The 21,442-nt window shown below is 39.7% G+C and overlaps 4 protein-coding genes across 4 annotated transcripts; 1 reads left to right on the top strand and 3 right to left on the bottom strand.

The window, feature by feature from the left end:
• Positions 1 to 3,316: 3,316 nt before the first annotated feature.
• On the bottom strand, positions 3,317 to 11,020 carry acaa2 (acetyl-CoA acyltransferase 2). The gene is made up of 10 exons (XM_005924388.3): positions 10,869 to 11,020; positions 7,530 to 7,696; positions 7,306 to 7,434; positions 5,936 to 6,052; positions 5,695 to 5,842; positions 5,411 to 5,586; positions 5,013 to 5,142; positions 4,848 to 4,918; positions 4,020 to 4,174; positions 3,317 to 3,921 (listed from the first exon to the last, which is right to left on the bottom strand). The coding sequence occupies exons 1-10, from the start codon at positions 10,882 to 10,884 to the stop codon at positions 3,840 to 3,842; spliced, it is 1,191 nt and encodes a 396-aa protein (XP_005924450.1). The 5' UTR covers positions 10,885 to 11,020; the 3' UTR covers positions 3,317 to 3,839.
• Positions 11,021 to 11,215: 195 nt separating this feature from the next.
• mrpl40 (mitochondrial ribosomal protein L40) lies at positions 11,216 to 14,369 on the top strand. The gene is made up of 5 exons (XM_005924386.3): positions 11,216 to 11,398; positions 12,368 to 12,448; positions 12,636 to 12,791; positions 13,772 to 13,853; positions 13,970 to 14,369. The coding sequence occupies exons 1-5, from the start codon at positions 11,337 to 11,339 to the stop codon at positions 14,195 to 14,197; spliced, it is 609 nt and encodes a 202-aa protein (XP_005924448.1). The 5' UTR covers positions 11,216 to 11,336; the 3' UTR covers positions 14,198 to 14,369.
• cunh22orf39 (chromosome unknown C22orf39 homolog) lies at positions 14,259 to 16,731 on the bottom strand. The gene is made up of 3 exons (XM_005924387.3): positions 16,391 to 16,731; positions 15,159 to 15,326; positions 14,259 to 15,060 (listed from the first exon to the last, which is right to left on the bottom strand). The coding sequence occupies exons 1-3, from the start codon at positions 16,421 to 16,423 to the stop codon at positions 14,929 to 14,931; spliced, it is 333 nt and encodes a 110-aa protein (XP_005924449.1). The 5' UTR covers positions 16,424 to 16,731; the 3' UTR covers positions 14,259 to 14,928.
• Positions 16,732 to 16,843: 112 nt separating this feature from the next.
• Positions 16,844 to 21,321, bottom strand: ufd1l (ubiquitin recognition factor in ER associated degradation 1). Its single transcript, XM_005924385.3, has 12 exons — positions 21,155 to 21,321; positions 20,820 to 20,952; positions 19,865 to 19,897; positions 19,658 to 19,779; positions 19,199 to 19,329; positions 19,032 to 19,104; positions 18,769 to 18,837; positions 18,619 to 18,687; positions 18,495 to 18,545; positions 18,317 to 18,405; positions 17,555 to 17,639; positions 16,844 to 17,458 (listed from the first exon to the last, which is right to left on the bottom strand). Exons 1-12 carry the CDS (start codon positions 21,155 to 21,157, stop codon positions 17,384 to 17,386), a joined length of 933 nt encoding a protein of 310 aa, XP_005924447.1. The 5' UTR covers positions 21,158 to 21,321; the 3' UTR covers positions 16,844 to 17,383.
• Between the last annotated feature and the right edge of the window lie 121 nt (positions 21,322 to 21,442).

Genomic DNA, 21,442 nt, shown 5'->3' with positions numbered 1-21,442 from the left:
CCTACCCTTGCCTGCCACATAGTCTACTATGACAATAAGGAAGCAATGTCACAAATCCATGATACAGATTTAAAACACACTTTAACTGAAATATACCAAAAGTCCAAACGGTTCTGATAAAGTGGGGACATTGCTGTGACTTATAAAGCGTCTGCTTAATTTTATTTTTTTCTCTAAATAGGGTCCAAAACATGCTGTTGTAGTTTAAATCACTAGAGTTTATTAGCAAGGACCTGACTTTATTATTATTTTAGTTAAACATTTCTATTCCTCTTGTGGCTGAATTTGGCTTCAGTGTTTGTTTATACCTTTTATTAACTGTAACATTTAACTTTTGGGTGACAGCACAAGGGAATAGAGAATGAGAGAGCAAGATGAAAACGGCAAAGAGAGAGAGCAAAAAGAAACAGGTAAGAATGGACTTGTGGTGAAATTCACCAAAAATTATAAAGCTGTAGCTTCTATTTTTCTACATTCATTGATGATGATTTCACATAACTAAGTAGTGTGCTGTACTGTTATCAATTATGGATCCCTAACCTGCTCTTATAATAATTATCATAAGATTATATTTTTCTTTTTTCTTGTGAATATAATTCTAGTTGAGTGGTGAGGAAGAAGAGAGAGATGTTGTAGAAGAACAGGAAGAAGGAGAGAGCAGGTAGTAAAGTTAGGTGAAAAAAAATATATTTATAGAATTAGTGTATATTTAAAAAATATACACTAATTCTTTGTGTATTTCAAGGATGTTCAGTAGCAAAAAAAATAATAAAAAAAAGTCAGTGGACGTTGTAAACAGAGCATGTTGATATAAACAATGGCATTTTTTCACTCTAAACATGTCTCATAAAGGATGGCTGCCATTACATTGATATGACGGATTACAAATCTATTCTCCACTAGTGAAATTGGGGTACATGATGCTGTGTTCTGAGACTGCATACTAAAGGAAGTGTTTGTATAAATTCAAAAACTTTAGTAAAAAGCAACTCTATTACCAGTTTGCTTCATGTACAGGTCTATAGAGTGGTGATTGTCCAGTGTCCATGATTCAATAGCTTGCAGAATCTCCTTTAACAGTAATAATTTGAAATAATCTTCTTTTAAGTATGACATATTCAGTCTCCTGTGTCAGATACCTGTGGAAAAAAAGTTCTCTACCCTTCTTTAATTTATCACTTAACTTCATTGAATGCACAGCCCTTTTAATTCAGTCTGGTTGACATATGGACTTTTACTGAACCATTCCAACAACTTGATTTTTTTCTGCCAGTCTGTCTGTCCTGTTGCATGAACCAGTTTCAGTCTGAAGGCTTCACATCTGACTGTAGAATACTGAGGCTTGGACCTCCTCCAGTTTCTCCAGGGGGGCACCAAAGCGTTCCTAGATCAGCTGAGAGATATTATCTCTCCAGCATCTCCTGGGTCTGCCATCAGGCTTCCTCCCAGTGGGACATGCCTGAATATTCACCCAGGAGGTATCCTTGTTAGATGCCCAAAGCACCACAACTGTCTCCTTTTGATGTGGAGGAGCAGCGGCTCTATTCTGTGCCCCTTCCGGATGGCCAAACTCCTTACCCTGTCTCTAAGGGAGAGGCTTTCAGATGCCACCTTTCAAATGAAGCTTCTGCTCTCATTCTTTCGGTCACTACCTACAGCTCATGACCATAGGTGAGGGTAGGGACATAAATCCCTTGACCAATGTTCCCTCTAAGCCGCAATTGCACACTGCTGGCACGGTCTCTACGCACAGAAAATCTGCGTTACGCACACACAAAAAAAATCTAACCTGAATTGAAATTAAAATAAATTCGTTAACAATTCATTCTGTTTTGCAGTGTGAGTCAGTAAGTGACTGGCTGCTCCAGTATGGGATTAGAACGATGCCACCTTATCCCATAGTCCAGTCAATGATGCGATTCACATTCGTATATACGCAGCTAATCAACGTCGTTGACAGGCTATGACAGCGTCCTTATGTGCCGACACCGGTGTTTTAGCTGGCAAAGCGGCGTGGCTGATGTGGAGTGAAGCCACGTTAATGACAACGTGTACAACCACTGGAGATGTGAGCAGGACAGATGGAAACTGACGGAAAAGTGTGGACTTTATACCAGTTTTTAAATTGTGTTGATAGGCCACGTAAAACCAGAGTTATGATAAAAATATGCAATGTTTGTTTTTTTCCTGAATATATCGTTGTTTATATTTACTGCAAGAAGAAACGGTAAAAAAGGCGTTTTATAAGGAAAGCTCGAAAGCACTCTGCCTGTGAGCAAAAACACCCCCCCCACTCCCACGCCTTTCCTATTGGTGGAAAAATGTACCATGTCGACCAATCAAAAAATGATATGGCAACATGGCATTTAGTTGTTTAGGAAGGGGGAAGTTTTAGGAGTGACGGCGGTGTTTTGAGATGTGAGAGATTTGCAACGTTTAGCGCAAATCTTGTGTAGTTAGTGTGTAGTGTAGTCAATAGTTTTGTTGTGTGTGTCAGAACAATGAGGCGACTGCTGAATGTTACAGGTGTTACAGGAGTGATACATCTCCTGTTGTCAGGCCTGCAGGTATCAGGTTGTTGTTCTCCTTTATCTCATAGTGCACAGAAATTATCTTTTGGAGTGGCACAAATAATTTGTGTGGCATCAAATGTGATGCAGAACAGCTGATTGTTCTGTAAATAGTGTGAAATGTTTATTTAAAAAACCGCCTCGGCTGCATTTTTAGGTAAACAGCTGCAAAAAGCTTTTTTTGCAAAACTCAGTTACTTTTTTGAAGAAGTAACTATATAATTAATTGCCCAACATTGGTCATTATATACTGTATTTTGCAGACAGAGAGTTACAGGACTCTCTCCCAGACCATAGACTCATACTCATAATACCAGTCAGAGCTTTATAAAAACAAAAAAACCCCAAAGCTGTACAACTTCTTTTTTTGTTTTTAAAAAACACGTTTTCAAAATTGGAGTCCAAGTTATTTTTATTTCCAATAGTGTTAACATACTACACAGGTCATGAACATGATTTTTTAAAATCTTCACTGTATGTGGGCTAAAGCAGTTAATTAAAAGTAGTCTAACTTAAATGTAAATGCTGTAATTTGATTATTTTAATAAACCATGTGACTTGGATGTATTTGATGCTAGCGTGACCACAGTGCACACGTCTGCTGTTGCTCACACTGGTCTAAGGGACCGCTCAGGGAGTTTGTGTGTTCGACACATGAAAAATTAGAGGGAACATTGCCCTTGACACCAACTAACCAAAAAAAAATCATATAGAATATTTTATTCAAGAGCTGGAAAATGGGTTTGAAAAAAAGTTGCAGCTGCAATAAAAGACTGATCATGAAAACAGATTTTTTATTTCTTTTTTTTAATTTGAGATTCTCTGACACAGAAGTACAAAATCAGTTTTTGCTGGAGCCATCACAGGTAATTTTCTAGCATTAAAACTTAACATGTTCTCAATCTCTCTGCTATTAAGGCAAATTCCAGTTCCATCAAGTCTCACTCTGTCCTACCACAAACTTCACTGTTATTATATGCTACACACTGTACCATCATTAGCGCTGAATTTTAGGCATGTGCTTGAAAAGTCTTTTGCACTTATGTGAAACAGGAACAGGCATGTCAGTGAGCAATTAGCATTCAGTCTTTACTGGACTTCCAAGCCAACTCAAGAATGAAACATTTAGTGCACATGTTCTGATGTGAAAATGTGGAAAAATATCCCTTTTACAATGTATCATCTGCATTTTATTTAGAATTAGCGGACTGTGTGGTTGAGTGTAGGTCATTCTTCTGCAGGAAACTTAGCAGCTGGCAGGTTCTTCTCTCAGCATTTTTCAATGATGATGGCGATACCCTGACCACCGCCAATACAGGCAGACCCGATGGCATACTTGCCTCCTCGCCGCCTGTCAGAAAGTAAATAATTATTCAAAGTCACTTTAAATAATGTGCAGAACACTTCTCATTATATAAGATACCGTGCACCATTAAATGACTACGCTACCTGAGCTCATGCACCAGGTGAGCAGTGATGCGAGCTCCAGAAGCACCGAGAGGATGTCCGATGGCAATAGCTCCACCGTTAACATTGCTTTTCTCTGGGTTGAGTCCTAGAGCCTTGGAAACAGCCAGATACTGAGAAGCAAAAGCCTCATTGACCTGTGCAAAACAACAAAAACACCTGAGTATTCACTTCCTAAATAAATCACAAACACCATAAATCACAACAGGCTGGTTGCTATGTTACATTTTAGAAAAGCAACTTTCAAGTATTCAAGTATTAAAAAATATTAATATTAAATTATTAAAGTAATATTTGAGTATTAAAAAATAATAATTAGTTTAAATGATGTTAGTTTGTCCAATGAATTTCAAGCCTCTGAAAGTGTGGGATTATGTGGGGTTTTATAGCTCAATGTCTAATGTCAACATTTAATCACAACTTAATGGTTTGATTTCAAATCCATTGTACAAAGGCAAAACTACAAAGAATATGTGACTGCCCAAATACATATGGGCCTAACTGTTGTTATGTAAATTTTACTCATAATAGTGGTTTATATATTTGCCTAACAAATGAAAGATTCTGGTTCAAACCCAGGAAGAGACACAGATCTCTTTGTGGCTGCGGCAGGAAGGACACAAATCAAACATGTGCTGGTGACCTCTTGTCAATAAGGAAGCAGGCAAAAACAGCTGTGTGCACTTTCACCAACATATTATTTTCAGTTTCCTTAATTAATTATAATGGAGTATTTTTAAGTTGTTGCATTACTGCTTTGTATATGACAAAAAAGCATGTAAGTATTTGTTTCACTGTATGGGAACAAACCTCCACAAGATCCATGTCTTTGAGAGTCAGACCAGCTTTCTTAAGTGCTCCCGTGATTGCTGGAACAGGACCTAAAATAAATAAAGTAAAAAGAAAGGTTAGGTAATCATTACTTTTAATCCAAAGGTGCCCAGATTATACCTTTAAGAGAGCAGTGTTGCTAACCTATTCCCATAATGCTTGGGTCACAGCCTGACACGTGATAGGCCACAATTCTGGCCAGAGGAGTGAGCTTGTGTTCCTTCAGAGCATCCTCACTTGAAATCACCAAAGCAGCAGCACCATCAGATACACCCTGGGGATAGAAATAATAGGTACAATCAGGAAAGAGGAGGAGGTTGGATAAAATTTATAATGAACTATATTTAAATGTATTTTAAGTGTGAGTGTACAAAAACATGCTGGAGTGATATCACACAATACAAAAGGGACTCGAATGCATTAAAAAAAAAAAAAAAAGGTGGTCTGTTTTTCCCAGTGACCACGGACCGTCTGACTTAGACTAAGAAAACCCGATCATGTCAGATTGTTGAGAACAGTCGGCACCTCTAGCATAAACTCACTGAAGCGTTAGCAGCAGTAACGGTTCCTCCCTTCTTAAAGACAGGAGGTAGTTTGGCCATCTGTTCCAGAGTGGTCTGAGGCCGAGGGTGCTCATCATGAGTCATGGGCACTTTGCCTTTCTTAGCTTTCACCTCAATGGGAGCAATTTCTGCTGTGAAATAACCACCCTCATGAGCTGTAAACAGAAAGCAGTAAAAGCTTAGAGTTTAAAACAGTAACTGAGTATGAGGGTGAATTAAAAGGCAGACCATGAAAAGAAATCAAAAAACAGGGTCTGCCTTACCTGCCTTCCACCTTTGTTGAGTCTGATGTGCGTAGTTGTCACAGTCCTCTCGGGTGATCTGGTATTTCTCTGCCAGGTTTTCTGCTGTGATGCCCATCGGGGTTTTAATATGCAGGTCAGTCAGCCCCGCCCACAAGGTATCCTCTAGCTGGTAGGCAGATGAAGGCAGGTTTAATACCAAATCATTGTAGTTATGGTGATGTACATTTATATCAAGTGTTCACAGATCTGATCTACCAACCTTCAGATCGACGCCAAACTTCGTACCAAATCGTATGTTACGGACAGCATAGGGAGCCTGGCTCATACTCTCTGAACCTCCACACAGGACCACCTCTGAATCCCTGAGACAAATCTCCTACAAACACAAAGGGGAACAGGCTTTTTGTTTTTAGACCAGCAGAAAAAGGGTAAGATACATAATGATCATTTTACTGATGGTTTTTGCACACATTGCTGACTTAAAAATATCACTTCAATTACTTTCCACTTATATACATGACAGGAAAAGATCAGAAACTTTTAATCTTCCTTTTCATTTAGGAAGATACAGTACAGAACGAAAATACATCAGCATATAATTCATCCAATGAATTTCAGTTGTCATAGTGCAGCACTGGGTTGTTGTTTTTGGGTCGTTTCTGTCTTTCTCTGGTCTTGGATGGGTTATGCAGGCTGTGCCCTATGGGTAGAGCACGGGTTCCTGCTGCTCACTGAGCACACCAGTGGCTCATTAGTCTCATCAGTGGCTGGTATTTAAGGGGCACCTGAAATGTTTTCCATCATAAAGTAGTAGACAGGCTTGTTTTTGGTTATGCCTACTGAGTTTTTCCAGTGTTCTCAACTCTGTGTCTCTGTGATTGTGTGCTGAATAAAAGGCTTCCCTAAGCTTGCTCACCTGCTACCTTCAAACAAGCATTCACCACAAGGATTCCTTTCCATCTCGTGTTACCTGCCTGTCCACAACCAGTGCCCCACCCTCCAACCTCACTTATCTCTACTCCTAGTAAGAAACTTATAGATTCCTGGAGTTATCATAAAACCGGGCTGATGTGAAACCACCTCTTACATTTTGCTTTATCTTACTCACTCTTCTCCTTACAGAGAAGCTGCAGAGCTTCTTTTCCCTGCAAAAAGTAGTACTCTCATTAAGTATTTCTCTTTCTTATTTTGAATGTGCTGTACTGAGGATCTCACTAACTCACCACGTCAACCAGCACTCAAATGTTTGTGGATTTCACTCCAAAATAGTTTTGAAGTTCTGGACATTCCCAAAGGAAAAGGTAATGATAAGCTACTGATGATCCACCAACCCTCCAACAATTTGTTCCTACACCTTAATGTCTTTCTGTAATTAAAAAAACTTTGCATTTTTCCACCCAAATTCCATCCACATACGTGAAACTGCAGTTTTCCACTCTGACCTTTCCATTCTTCTGCTATTTTGGCTTCACTTTCCCGTTTGTCTTCGTAGTGTCACTGTTATTACTTTTTAAAATCAATTTCCTTGTTTGTATGTTGATAGGAAAACATTCAATACACTGTTTTCTGCTTTGGCTAATTCCTCTTTTATGGGTCTGATAGATTTATTTTCGTTAGTTTAGTGCTTACCTGAGCGCCATTAATGATGGACTGGAAACCAGATCCACACAGTCTGTTCACGGTGAGAGCGGGCACTGGGATGGGTACGCCACACCTCAGACCCACATGACGAGCAATGTAGGGTGCATCAGCTGAGCTCTGAACGTAGGGAAATGGATCAGAAACAAAATGTAAGATACAGTAGTCAGATCATTTATAATGAATCCTTTCAGTCTTGTATGTGTGATCAGTACCTGCATGACATTTCCCATGATGATGCTGTTTACAAGCTCTGGGACCACACCCCCTGCAGCGAGGGCAGCTTTGGCTGCATGTTCAGCCAAGTCTGTTGCACTGTGATCCTTCAGTACTCCACCATAGGTACCAAATGGAGTACGCTTGGCAGCTACAATAAATACACCTAGGAAAAAAGAGCATTTTAGTTTGGAGTTAACACCACCCACCACTGAGCTACAGCCAGATTGTAGCGCGAACAGAGAGAGAAGATTTGTGAAGGGATAATTAGCACTAAAGCGACATGATTTACAGGGTGTTGAAATAAAGCTGCGCCTGATTTCTTGTTTTCAATTCTTTGTTGATGTATTCAAATTAAAGTTCCTGTTTAGGTTTTCTCCTATAATGTTTCTGTTTTTTTATTTCCTGACAGTGACTTTGATTTATTGCTTCATTGCTGTGTATGGATTTGTTATTTGTATTTTCTGATGTTTAGTTTTATGATGAGTACATGTCCATGGTCTTCCCCGTGTTTCTATTTGCTGCTCATCATTCCTGAAACCTGGTCCTTCTGTTTCAATCAATCAATCAATCAATCAATCAATCAATCAATCAATCAATCAATCAATCAATCAAGGCTTTATTCACCACGTGCAGGTTGCCCTGCAGTGAAATGGGACCCCCCGCCCCGACCTTACACACACAACACAGACATCACATGGGGATACAGGTCGGAGATCAGTAGTGTTACAGAAAAAACACTGAAATATACACTACAATGGGAAAGTACAAGAGGAAAAAAAGAGACCTCTACTCATGCTGGGCTCCTGGGAGGACAGCATGAGAACAGGAAACAAAAAAACTCCTCTGCACATAAAAGCACATAAATGTCCACAGCACAACATTATGGAGCACGTGACAAGCCACAGGGTCGGGTGGGGGGTGAGGAGTAATCCGAAGCAAACACAGCAGCCATCCTGCCCAGCGCTACCATTCCAGCGCGGGCTCAGACCCGCCGTGTTCCCCAGGAGGGAACAAGCGTCGAAGGCGTTTGGAAAGGGAGGGGGGATGAGTGTGTGCACATTAGTGTATATGTATGTGTGTGCGTGTCCAGAGTTCAGCTGACACAGTGTCCTTCGCCCTGCCAGGTTAAGTAAACAGTCTACCAGCCAACCCAGGTGGCCTTGCATAGAATGGGAAGAACAGTCTAAACACAGTCGTTATCAAGGTGTTGTTGTTCAGCTCCAGCCTTGAGACCGCAGCTGGCGCCAAAGGGGTATCCGCATGAAGTGATGGTGGTTTTTACTTTAGTGCGAACAACTCATATGAATTTCAAAGCTGTTCTAACAGTCCAACACTGGTCTCTCAATCTCCCGTTGGAGAGCCGTGGGCTTCTCCAAGATGTGATCCATTTCCATGTGGATCAGTAAGAAATATAAATTATTCGATGCAACTTTGTTATTTCTTCATGTTGGCTGCTGGTAACTTATTCTTGCATGTAGAACATTTGTTTTATAGTAATGAATGATTCTAAAACAGTTCGCCTATTTGTCGCCTACTTGCTAAGTGCATTTCAAATTTGTATCTAGAGAAAGCCTACGTTTGAATTCTGTTTCTTTCATTTTAACTTGCTCTCAGACTAAATGCCTCTGAAGCAGCAGCTGAAAGAAAATCTAAAACTGTCTCTGAAACATTAATTCAAGCTAATATTTACTTACTACAGCTGGAGCCCGGGTGAGGTTTTAACAGTCTGAAAGCAAGTAAAGAGTAAATTTAAACAGAATTCAAATTTGGAATAAACTGAAACTCGGAATTTAGACCCATCTGCACACAGGGATCTGAGAAATCTTCCAGGAATAGTGATGCCATTTCATTTCATACCTGTCCTCTAATCTGAAGTAGGTTTTCAGGAGCTACTTTGGCAATTCTTTGTTTTTCTTTTTTTAAATTCCCTGTTTCTGCATTTGGGGCCTGATTGATAATCTGCCAAAAATTTATCTGAAAGTCACAGCAACATTTTTGAGAGGAAAAAAAAAATTGGTTTAAAGTTCACAGTACCTTAATAGGAATGATCTCTATTTTGAAATGTTGCACTGAGGGACCTTTTTCAGTTTTAGAGGGACACTGAACTATCGACTAATGTCTGCTACGTGTCAGGAAACGCAGGATGCTTTGACCTGGAATCGAGTTTGCAAATATTATAGTAACACCTGACGCATACAGCTGGAGTCTGTTTAATGTTGAGTAATATGTTCCCTCCACTCTGAATGGGGGCACTGGACCAAACTCACAGAAGAGCGCAGAGATTTGTGGATCAATAAAACTGTATTTATTTATAAATCCACTATAAAGCTTTTCTGACTAGTCATTTTGTTTACATTTTTTAAATTGATAGGTTTAAGCAGAAAAGTTAAACATAAACTAAACGTAATGAATTTGCAGCATAAAGTATTAAAGAGGACTGCATAAGTGATTCATTAGACAACAGTAGTGACAAGCTGTTGAAACTCTTTGGTTATCAATACTTTTGTGGATAATTACTTAGTGTTTAAACGGAATAATAACTCAAGGGAGTGATTGAATGGCTGTGCATGTAAGATGGGGAAAAAAATGTTGGGAGCTGCTGATATGATGCATATAAAATGGCTCAATGACCAGTAATCCAAAGTCCTTATAGATAATTTCTTTAAACATTTACTCCATATTCATGATGTAATTGCCATATGACGAATAACTCAAATTAAATACTGTTACCCAACTTTTTTGATGTTCTGTTCTCGATCATATATAAACACATAATATGGAGAAATATGAATAGCAAAATCAGGAAACACAATAATGCAAATTAACTAATGTATGAGGCACAAATGTATATTTGTAATCTATTAAACATATAATTAAAACAGATTTAAAGCACGGTTTCACCTTCGCTTAAGTAAATGCATCACAGCACATGCTATAGCATATACTTATAGCTATAATATTCGCACACATGAATATTACAGCTGAAAGCTGTAATTTTCTAAACCAAAAAAGTGTGGGCATAACAAAAGCAAACTGGTGTCCTCAAAGTTGTGAAAGGTTTCTGATTAAATGTTAAAATTCATATTTACAGCTTTGAGTTGAGTAGCAGCAAGGAGCCGCTGTTTAAATAATACTGCCACCATCTTGTCACCTTTCGCCTACATTGCAGTTAAATTATGTGGAAACGAGACTTCTTTGCATATAAAATAAATAAAAAGGTAGATTTTTAAAGCGCTGTTGCACAGCAGTGTGACCCAGATACTTTCAAACGCCCCATCAGAAAATCCCGTCCCAGCAGTCTTACTGCTGAAATGAAATGAATGGTGTTTGTTTACCTCTGAGAAGTGCCATGGCGCAGACTCAACAATCCAGCGATGACCGGATCAAAGTTTTAGGCTGATATCTCGCTGCGTGGAGGATATAAAAGCCTCGGACCACTGTGACCTTTCCCCCAAATACTGCAGCCCGGTAACGTTTTACTCCTCCATGAAGATTCAACAAAATATCTACACATAAATATCTACACAACGCAATGTTACTATTTTTTTTTTACTGTTTATCTTATTGTTTTATTAAGTAATATATTAACGGATTATAATATATCCAATATCTGTCTTTGATTTTATTTCCAGGATTTTTAAATAAGCGAAAGTGCGCACGTTGAAGTGTGCAGCCGCTTGTTTGAAACGTCATCTTTCAGCGACGTGTGTGGGGGGGCTGTCACTCCAGGGGACGACATGTGAATTTTTGTTGTCCTGGACCCAAAACTGAGTTAAAGGAGGAAACAGAAACGTAATTAAAACATGTCTTTGGCTCTTTCGCGATGTCTTTGCAGGGTTTTATCGCGGCAGGCCATGCCGTCGAGGTGAGTGATTGTTGTACGATGTGAACGAAGTGCGTTAGCTGCGTGGAGCTAATATAGCTAAGGTTATTCGGTGCTTTAATGGAGAAGAAGTGTGCTTATAACGATTTTCAATAACAAGGGTGATGAGCAGAGCTGTTGTGACTACAGAGGGATGTAGTTGTTGAGAGTATGGTTTCATGCTGAGAAAGAGTACAGATGCGATGTTTGCTTTGAGACTGTTGATGGAGAAGTATAGAGAAGGTCAGAAGGAGTTGAACTGTGCACTTGTGCATCTAGATAAAGCATATGATGGTGTGCCAAGAGAAGTATGAGGGTGGTGCAGGACATGCATGAGGACAGAGAAGCAGTGGTGAAGTGTGCGGTAGGAGTGACAGATGGGTTGGACCTGGATCAGCATCAGGGATCTGCTCTGTGGCTTCTTGTTTGCAATGAAGATGGACAGATTAGATCAGTGAGTAGTCTCTGTGGACCATAATATTTGCAGACGATATTGTGATCTGTACCAAAAGTAGAGAGCAGGTGAAAGAGAGCCTGGAGAGGTGAATGTATGCTTTGATAGATGAGAAATGAAAGTCAAAAGCAAGACAGAACACGTGAGAGGCAGACAGCTGTGCTCGTGATGCTGAAAGGAGCCAAAAATTGTGACGGTGGATGGTTAAATACCTGGGGTTAAATATCCAAAGCAAATGACAGTGCACAAAAGAGATAAAGAAGACAGTGCAGGCAGAGTGGCGATGAGCATCAGGGGTGATTTGTGACAGAAGTGAAAGGGAAAGTTTACAAGATGGTAGTTAGAGGGTGGCACCAATAAAAAGACAGGCGACTGAGCCGAAGGTGGCAGAGATGAAGATGTTAAGATTTTTACTGGGAGTAAAAAAAAAGTAGCACTCTTAAGACTGTCTTCTTCAAAGAATATACAAACTTGAGAGAAATGAGAACTTGAGAAATGACCCGTACTCTATTTTGCAGCTCTCTGTACGGAGAACATCATCTTGTACAGAGTCCTTGGTTTGCACCAGTGATGACCCTGAAGACATCTGCTCCACTGAGGTATGATTCAGGCTCACAAACCAAGTCATGACCGAGGTTTACCACAATTGTCATTTCATCAATATTTTAAATTGAACAACTTAGTCCACCAATGTTATGGTGGTTCGTGGTGCTAACAGTATTTCTCAGCAAGCTCTATCTTGTGGCTGAATATATTAACATAGAGGTTTGATCTGTGTTATTCAAGAGCTGAGCCAAAAAAGAAGAAGAAAGTGGACCCGAGAAGGGAACAGATGTTGAGAGAGCGTCTGAAAAAGAAGCTGAAGAAACTGGAGAAAGTTCCACCAGAGCTTATCCCCATAGAGGACTTCATCACTCCAACCAAATGCTTGGATGAAACAAGGTGGAGCTCATTTCAGTCTATGTGCATAAATGTCGTTTGAAATAATGAAGGTCAAATTTGTATTGAAACATTAATGTATAGTGCTCAGTGTGATAACACACATTCAAATTTCTTCTTGTCAGCAAATGAACTAAAGCTACTGGGCAGGTATGGATCATCAGAAGCATGCAGAGGCATTTTTTAAGACCAGTGGATGGGAAAAGAAATGTGTTTTTATTCCTAAATAAACAGGCAACAGATCAAGCAGCTCTATAAGTCCAAGGTGTAAAATTAATGTGTCGTGGCTCAGCCCACGGCATCCTTTGAGAACGCTGTCCTCCACAGCCAATGAAGAAAATCTGAGCTGATGTCAACTCTGTTTTCCACATCAGAGTTAAGAACTATTTTAATATTATGTGTTAAAATCAGCTTTGTTGGATCACACAAACAAATGGAAAAAAAAGAAAGTCAAAAGCACTTATTGTGTGCTTTTTTTGAGTTTTTTTTATTCATGACATCTCACTGGTCAAGAATGGATTTGACAATAATGCCCCAGGAGTGTTAACACAAACATTATTTATGTCAAGATAATGTAAATACTACTATACTACAATTCTACAAGTCTCATTTAACCCATCAGACGCAGTTTTATCTACCCCGAAGCATTTTTCATCATTCGTACACACTCCAATAGGTGCAATTTGCCAAGAACATTTTGCTGGCAGGAGGAATCACAGACTTCTTTGCCTGCTTTGCTAGATGACCAGTTCGACCACCTCAGCCACAGCTCATTTTCGCAGAGAAATTGCCTTTGCAAAAGGTGGCTGAAGTTCTGAGACATGATTGTTATCTGATGTGTTGTTGGTTTTATCAGTCTTTTTGCAGTGAAGCTCTGGGACATTAAAACAGCTTTGAAACTTTTAAATTGCTCATTTGAATACCTTTCTTGGGTATAGGGCTTTTAAGTCCTTTAAATTGATGTTCATAATTCTCTGTCTAAGGGAACGCACTGCTCCAAGGCTGTCATTTGAAGAAAGTGAGGGTCGAGCCCTGCTGCTGAAGGAGTGGTGTCGATACAAACAGGTTACCACTTACCTATCGCACCTGCGTCACTAAAGCTTTTATGGAAAATGTTACATCTGACCCCGGCTCTACATCTCATGCACTTAGTGGGTTGTATCTGTCTGCTGTTCTTGCAGAAGCAGCACATGGCTGAAGTGGAAGCTGTTGAACTGGCTTTGGAAGCACAGAGGGAGGCACTGGAGGAGCTGAAGCTGGAGTCCGAGGAGCTGTACCGGGCAGCGCTGAAGCCTGACCCGCTTCTTATTCCCTTTGTTCACGAAGGTCCCGCATATACGCCAGCAATACCCAATTATGACGCCCCTGATGGGAAATACAACGATATCACTAAAGTTTACACGCAGTGATAAATGAGGAATAGCTGTGTGTAGTTTAGTGTGTCTGTTATTCACTAAGCAAAAATGCAGCTTTTAAGCACACTGTCTTTATTCCTTCATTGTCGTTCATTGTGTGAGAGTTACAGTGAGTTTGTGTCACGTTAATATTTGTCTATAATAATGGAATAAATCTTTTTATTGATCCAGTTTTCAGAATCTTTTTGAACATGTCATAAGGCAGAAAACTGCTACACAACTCTGAATTCTGTCATCTCGATTTTTCAGTAGGATTAAACATCCCATATACCTACATCATTAACCTTTCTTAAAGTCAATTCATTTGCTGAGCAGCTGACAAATACAGATAGGCCTACAGGTACCATGCAAACACCTGGCTCTTCACCTTTTTCAAGGAGAATGAAGCAGATCACTGATTACCTGTACTGACTATATATTCTGTCAACATAAGGATAATATAGAGCTAATTTTCTCTGAGTGCAGTCTGGTCTTTGTGCTTAAGTTTACACAAGCTTTGCAGAATTAGTACCTATGAGACACCAGCCTGTCTGGAAACGGATCATATTTACTGATAAAACAGCTAATCCTTATCGCTGAGCACTAGCTGCTGCCAGCATTGTTAGACATACTGTATATATCATTTTACATACAGCAGTTCTCTGAATACAACTGATGACATCTCGTGATTACGAGAATGTCCAGGCTCTTAAACTGAAACTAAGCATGTTGTCAAAACTCGATGTTCAGGAGTCCTGAGGCTTCTCCTGGTTCAGTGGCACGTGCCAGTCTCTAGGAGGCTCCTGCCTCAGCTGCCACACTGGAATGAAGTTTCTTTGCTCTGCCACTCTGATTTTCTCACTTCTCCGCAACGCCTCCTGCAAGACAGACAGAGTGAGTGTATTTATACAGCCTGGAGCGGATCACAGAGGTCACCCGTTTAGGACTTTAAAATTTTAATTTCTTGCTGTTCCACCTTAGCCTCGGTGCCTCTGTGTTTCTCCCACTCTCTGCAGTTATGGTAGTCCTCTTTCCACTGCTGGCAGGATGGCACGGTACCGTAAGTGTAGTAGTGGTGAAACCAGTTTTTAAAACTTTTGCAGTGTCTAAACTCGCTCCAGTAGTCTTCACATGCCCGTGGTGGCTGTGGCGACAAAGCAAACAAAAATCAGAATAAAATTTTAAACTTCTGTTGGGATTCTGGTGACTGACATCAGACACTTTGTTGGGTACGCCTGTCTAACTACTTGTTATTAATAAAATAATCAGCCAATCAACTGGCAGCAACTGAAAAGGAGGAAATATACAGTGAGGGGCAGTTCTCTAAGCAAAAATACCTTGTTGACGTCAAAGGAGAATAGCCACACTGACTCGAACTGACAGGAAATCAACAGTGACTATCAAAAGTACCACCAAGATATGCAGAAGACCATCTCTAAATTCACGGCATGTCAAACCTTGAAGCAACAGAAGACCACACTGAGTGCCGCTCCCCAAGAACAGGAAACTGAGGCTACAGTTTGCACAGGTTCACCTATGCTGCGCAAAAGAGCACTGGAAAAACACTGCCTGATCTGATGAGTTCAAATTTCTACAGCAACATTTGGCTGCTATGGTGAGCAGTTTATTGATGTTCGTCTCACATCTCTGTCAGCAGCAACTGTGTGATGCTGTCGTGCCAAACTGGAAATCTCTGATGAATGTTTTCATTCAACACCTTGTTGAATCTGAGCTACGAAGTATTAACGCAGGTCCGAAGGCAAAGAGAGTCCAACCCAGTACAAGCATGACGTTCCCAATATAATGGCCGGTGAGTTTTAACCTGAGTCTCTGAAGTGTTCAACATTTAAACAGCGCCTCTCTGCGGTCGTATTAAGAATGGGCTGACCCTCAGTTTGGTCAGTGGCTCATTTGACTTTCCAACTACACACATGCTGTTTTTAAATTTGATCAGCAAGCCCAGATATTAGTGCATTTCGTGAATCAAAAAAATATACGTCGCCTCCTCGGATCTTCTTTGTCTGACTTTGCTAGATGGTACAGAAGGGTACATTTGCGGTTTAGCATCTAAAGCTAATCACCTTGCGACCTACGTCATCAGGATTTGACTTGAATTATTTTGAGTCTTGTCATAAACAAGGCAAATCAAATTAACTAAGGAAAAGTTATCAGTAACGAAATTAATAACGTAATATCTGGTTTAATTACCCTCCATGCGATTTCTCCCACAGCCCTGTCCATCGCTAGCTGCGACAGCTTTAGCAACTGTACTCCTTCCGGTTTTATTTTTCACAACAAAAGCTCTTGGCACATTTCTGTATCACTTATACAAAGCATCAAAACGAAAAAATGCGTGCATGGCTGAAGAACGTCATTGTGAATTCACAGTTTGTTTAAAGATATTCTGCTTTTACTGGAACTTAAAGTATATATTATTTGCAACAATATTTTTTCTGAAACGATAAAAATGTTGGTTTTCTCAAATCTGAATTTGTAGGTACTTTTGCTGATTGAGAGCTCAACCATTCATTATTTTACACATTTATGTAAACTCACCAATTCCAATAGTTTATCCAATGATCATCTTCTTCGTATATAAATACTCAACTCAGGTGATGTCACAGAAAGAGCATAATACCTCAAAAATAGGTCTGAGTGTAATTCATTTCAAAACAATTTTATTTGTTGATAAATAAAGCAAAAGAAAAAATTCCTAAAAGTCTGGAAAAAAACCCTCAAACATAAAAATTTTCTTAGTATAATCAAAACCAAAAGCTCCCATTTTACAGTAACACTGGGATTGTGGATAACAGCAATTTTAAAGTGGATTGTAAAAATAAAAAAAGAATTATGGAAAAGATGGGTCTGCGCAGAGTCAGAGGTCATTCAATCTGATATAAGAAAGATGTTTGCTGTCATTTTTTCATGTTCTTGATAAGATATTGGCAGAAAATCGGTCACTCTGAATTTGTGAATACCAAATTAAAGCAGACAGTATTTTAGGCTGCTCAGATTCTTTTGAGCAAAATATTACTGTCAGACTTTTAATTACACGCTATAATCAACAGCAAAACCTCCATTTAAAAAGGGGCAGAGGGGCAAAACCAACGCATCTGAAAACCAATATTTTACTTTGCTGCTGAAGGTGAAAAGAATAAGATAGCTCTGTGCACATGAGTCAGGCTCCTCGTTTGTAACTCTTCAAGGTTTTCGGCCCTTCTTGCGTAGTGACTGCCCTTGTCCAGAGAAGGCGATGAATCTGTTTATGGCATCATCCTGAGAAGATTCAGAAGAAAATTGAAAAATATGGCTTGAGAACTAAATGTAGGACTTTAAAAATAGCCAGGAAAGAAAACTGTTTGCATTACTTACATCATCCACAATTTTCCTGGGCAGAGGTCTGGAGTTTCGAATGAAGGTAATCCTGCCAATTTTGAAGTCATAGTTGGGAATCCCTCTGTGTGACGAAACATTAGACACACAACAGCTTGGAAAACCATTGTCTGCGTGGTGTGGCTGTGTGCTGTCACAGCTTTAAAAAATAAACACCAATGTATAGTTACATCGCTATATTTTATACTTCGTTGGTGTTCAGTACATCTTTGTAGAGACAAAGACTCACCACAGATGTGCAACGCCGTGTGGACCATTCAGAAAGTTCAATAACCACTCCAATTTTTTTTAAAAAAAAAGAAAGGTAAGCAAAGACTTTTCTGACAATTCTGTTATGGTTCAGGCTTTAGGCTTCAGGGTTAAGACCAGGGTACCCAGTTACCTTAGAGCATAAATCCAGTATTCCTCTCTGTTTTTATGAAGCATAAAAAATACATAAACTGCTCAGAACTTTATTTAAATATATCACGTGACAAACTCATGTGCCTCAAGGTGTCACATTCTATGTCTCAACTCAAGTCTGAGATATCTAACATAGCCTAATAGATATAATAGCTCCTGCTTGGGGGCTTTCATATACTGAACAGCAGTTTGAGTTGACTGTCATCCCTCTCCTCATCAATTTGCAATACGCTGTTAAATAAAGGTGTAACATTCCCTGTAAAAATAGCTTGTCTGTTAGGTCACTTAACAGTTGAGTTATTTTTATGGGAATGTGTAAGAAACTCGACATCTTTTCACCTTTTAATGTCACTTGGGGCAAGGGGAGCAGGGCTGGGTTCAATCCCTTTAGTTTTACCATCCAAACGATTACCAGAACCGGTGAAAGCCTGAAAATAAAGCACAGATTAGAGATTAAATCAGATTATGTTATTCAAGTACTTTTAGTAGCAGTAAGTACACATTAACTTGAACTCACTCTGAAGCCTGTGTCCATGTCAGCGTAACTGCTGGGATCTGTTTCTTCCTCCTGTCAGAAAAACAGTTTTATTACATTGTTCAAAGGAGAAAACGTACAGTTACCACGATGGTTTGCTCCTTACTGTCGGTTCATCCTGGTGATTAGGCCGTCGTTCAGGCTCTTTGTAACCCAAGGGAGCATCAAAATCCACCTGAACAGCAAAGTAACAGCACGTGAGCGAATAAAGCAACAGAACAATTCACTGTGACTGTGGTGAAGTCCAGGATCTTACGTTCATATCACACTCGATGATGGATACTGCTTTATCTGGTTTGGTCTCCATGACTCGCAGCTCATATATCTGAAACACACAGATTACCATATATATATATATATATAGCATGTAGGCTGTAACAGAGTATATAAACACCTGATCAAAGCCATCTATGACCACATTCATTAGAGGCATTTTTATGTTTAATCTTCCAGGAAACTCTCCAAGAACAACGCTTGGTCACATATAATCCCAACAATGACTTAAAGAAACTGATTCACCTTTTCGTTGTAGTTAATGGCTATGACATCACCAGTTGTCAAGCATGCAAAGTTTCTCAGTGCGTTCTCCAGTCTGTAATGAATGTTAACCACTTATGTTAAAACATGAAGTGTCAAAAAAATAAAAATTTAAAGTTGAAATAAACATTTCAGCCTGTACTCCTTACACTGCCTTGGGGTTTGTAATGTCCAGGAAGTCGGGGCTCTGAGGCTGGAACTTTGAGTAAGTGGCCACCATGAGGTTAACACTTTCCACTTGAACAAGACCGCCTTCCTCTAAAAGGAGATTCTGCATCATCTGCAGTGAACAAAATACAGCAAATGTCACTCCAGCCTTTTTTTTTTTTTCTATTTCCATCCATCTATCAGGTCATGGGGGAAAGAGTGCAAGGTGGGGTACACTCTAGACAGGTCACCATCACAGGGCTAAGACACAGAGACAGACAACCAGAATCACCAATTAACCTAACATGCAAATACTTTCACTGTGGTAGGAAGCTGGAGTATACCAACAAATTTGAATTTTTAAACCCATACTTCTAAAACATTGTTATCCACTTCCACACAAGAAGAATATGTAAGTGCTCCTCCACTGCTGACACGAGACACTCATTACTGTTTCTCACCCAGTGAGGCAGGTAACAGATTCCCTCGTCTGCCACAAACTCCAGGACACCACAGTGTGTCATTCTGTCTGAGTTCTTGTTGGTCAGCTTGAACAGCATTGGATAGGTAATGTTAAGCCTGCCTGAACAGAGGAAAATAGAGCAATGCTAAAAACAGGATGTAAACAGAACATTTAGTGAGAAGGTTTTGAATTAACATGCGCTTACTGAGCTGGTCGAGAGCAGAAGGTGGCATTATTACTGAAAAGAAAAGAAAAATAACAGTTATTTTAAGGAAAATATGTGTTTTCATAAAATAAATATAAAGAAATATGATATGTAACTTTCACCTTATACATACTAACATAAACTTGGACATTTTGAGGATATTTTTTTACAGTTGTGTTTTCTAACAAGTACCACAAAGCAATAAATAGTTAAGTAGTTAACTTCAGATATGTTTGCGGTACTGGATGTATGTTTGGACAAGGGAGCTGGTTACACCATGTGGATGTTGGCACAGATTACACTCACAATACAGTGGTGAATGCAGAAAATTAGCTACATGTAAATCTGCCATACATCACACCATTGCTCAGCAAACTCTATGAACGACCTAAACTGATGTGATGAAGTAGAAGGCCTACCCTGAGGTCCTTCCCAATGACTAAGTTCCCCACCTTATCTCTAAATGAGAGCCTAGACACCCTACAAAGGAAACTCATTTCCCCCAGTCTCTGAAATGTAGAGGACTGATGATCCTTTTTTGATATTTTAATATTGATGGTGGAGAGCACTGTCTAGCATACTGAACTAAAACAACATGTTCATAGTGACCTCTTGAGGATTAAGAACGGGAGTTTCATTTTCTCCCATCAGGATTAAAATGTTTGATCACAAGATAAAAGTGATCAGTCAGAGCAACTCTGTATTGGTTTCTAGTGACCTTTCACTCTAAAAAGCAACAGTGGACCCAAACTATGCCAACAAGCAAAACAGAATCACCAGATCCTGTATTTGCAAAAGTCAAAGATTAAGGTCTTCATTTAATTCTTCACACATACATACTTTGATTTGAACGAGTGGTATGGAAGAAAACACTGTACTTCAATATCTTTTGTTCAGAAACCTTGAACTGGGTGACTGTCTGAACCAACATGACCATTCTTTGAATGAGACTCACTTTTGCCTCCTTTCTCAACATCGGAGCGGTCGTTGGGTCCAGCCAGCATGGACACCGAATAGCATCGGTATTGAGTGGAGAAGCGGTTCTGAAAGCCCCGGGCCAGCTGGTGGTCAAACACATGGAAGGAAAACTGTGGAACAAACATCAAGATTGTCAGTCAAACTCAGGTCACGTGTATACTTCAGAGCAAATAGATGACAATTTAATTGTTCAGGACAGGGGATCTTTATGCTGTGCTGTAGTCCTGTTGCTAGCCGCTAGCTAGCTAAAACTGGAGCAACTACGATTTGTTTTGATACAACGTCACCGGCGAGAAAAACCATAGTGCTCACCATGTTGACTGTTTCTGTTCCTCGCTGCTAAACGCCCGCTTAATGATGTTTGTTTCAGTTTTCTAATTTACAGAAAAATTTACAATTTCCAACGTTGTAAACAACTGAAATTGTAGTCACTACCAGATCCGTACCGGAAACCCGATCGGTACCACGCATGTGCGAAAGGCCACTAGTGATGGGATATCCGGCTCTTTTTAGAGAACCGACTCTTTCGTTTTGACTCACTAAAAAGAGCCGGGTCTTTCGGCTCCGAACCGGCTCTTCAGGTTGTTTTGTTGCTTTAAT

The sequence above is a fragment of the Haplochromis burtoni genome, unplaced genomic scaffold, assembly GCF_018398535.1.
Source record: "Haplochromis burtoni strain Fernald_Lab_line unplaced genomic scaffold, NCSU_Asbu1 Contig_54, whole genome shotgun sequence".
NCBI lineage: Eukaryota > Metazoa > Chordata > Actinopteri > Cichliformes > Cichlidae > Haplochromis > Haplochromis burtoni.
Note: the sequence above shows the minus strand (reverse complement) of the source record. Positions and strands in the feature narration are given on the sequence as shown.

Coding starts and splice junctions, on each gene's coding strand:
- ufd1l (XM_005924385.3), bottom strand. Junction 19,898..20,819: donor TGTTGAGAAAGGAGGCAAAA/GTGAGTCTCATT, acceptor TTTTCTTTTCAG/TAATAATGCCACCTTCTGCT. Junction 18,406..18,494: donor ACATGGACACAGGCTTCAGA/GTGAGTTCAAGT, acceptor CTTTATTTTCAG/GCTTTCACCGGTTCTGGTAA.
- acaa2 (XM_005924388.3), bottom strand. Junction 5,843..5,935: donor AGTTTGGCGTCGATCTGAAG/GTTGGTAGATCA, acceptor TCTGCCTACCAG/CTAGAGGATACCTTGTGGGC. Junction 5,587..5,694: donor TCAACAAAGGTGGAAGGCAG/GTAAGGCAGACC, acceptor TTCTGTTTACAG/CTCATGAGGGTGGTTATTTC.
- cunh22orf39 (XM_005924387.3), bottom strand. CDS start 16,423: ATGGACAGGGCTGTGGGAGAAATCGCATGGAGG. Junction 15,327..16,390: donor TGGGAGAAATCGCATGGAGG/GTAATTAAACCA, acceptor TTGTCGCCACAG/CCACCACGGGCATGTGAAGA. Junction 15,061..15,158: donor ACAGAGGCACCGAGGCTAAG/GTGGAACAGCAA, acceptor TCTGTCTTGCAG/GAGGCGTTGCGGAGAAGTGA.
- mrpl40 (XM_005924386.3), top strand. CDS start 11,337: ATGTCTTTGGCTCTTTCGCGATGTCTTTGCAGGGTTTTATCGCGGCAG. Junction 11,399..12,367: donor CGGCAGGCCATGCCGTCGAG/GTGAGTGATTGT, acceptor TCTATTTTGCAG/CTCTCTGTACGGAGAACATC. Junction 12,792..13,771: donor AAATGCTTGGATGAAACAAG/GTGGAGCTCATT, acceptor TCTCTGTCTAAG/GGAACGCACTGCTCCAAGGC.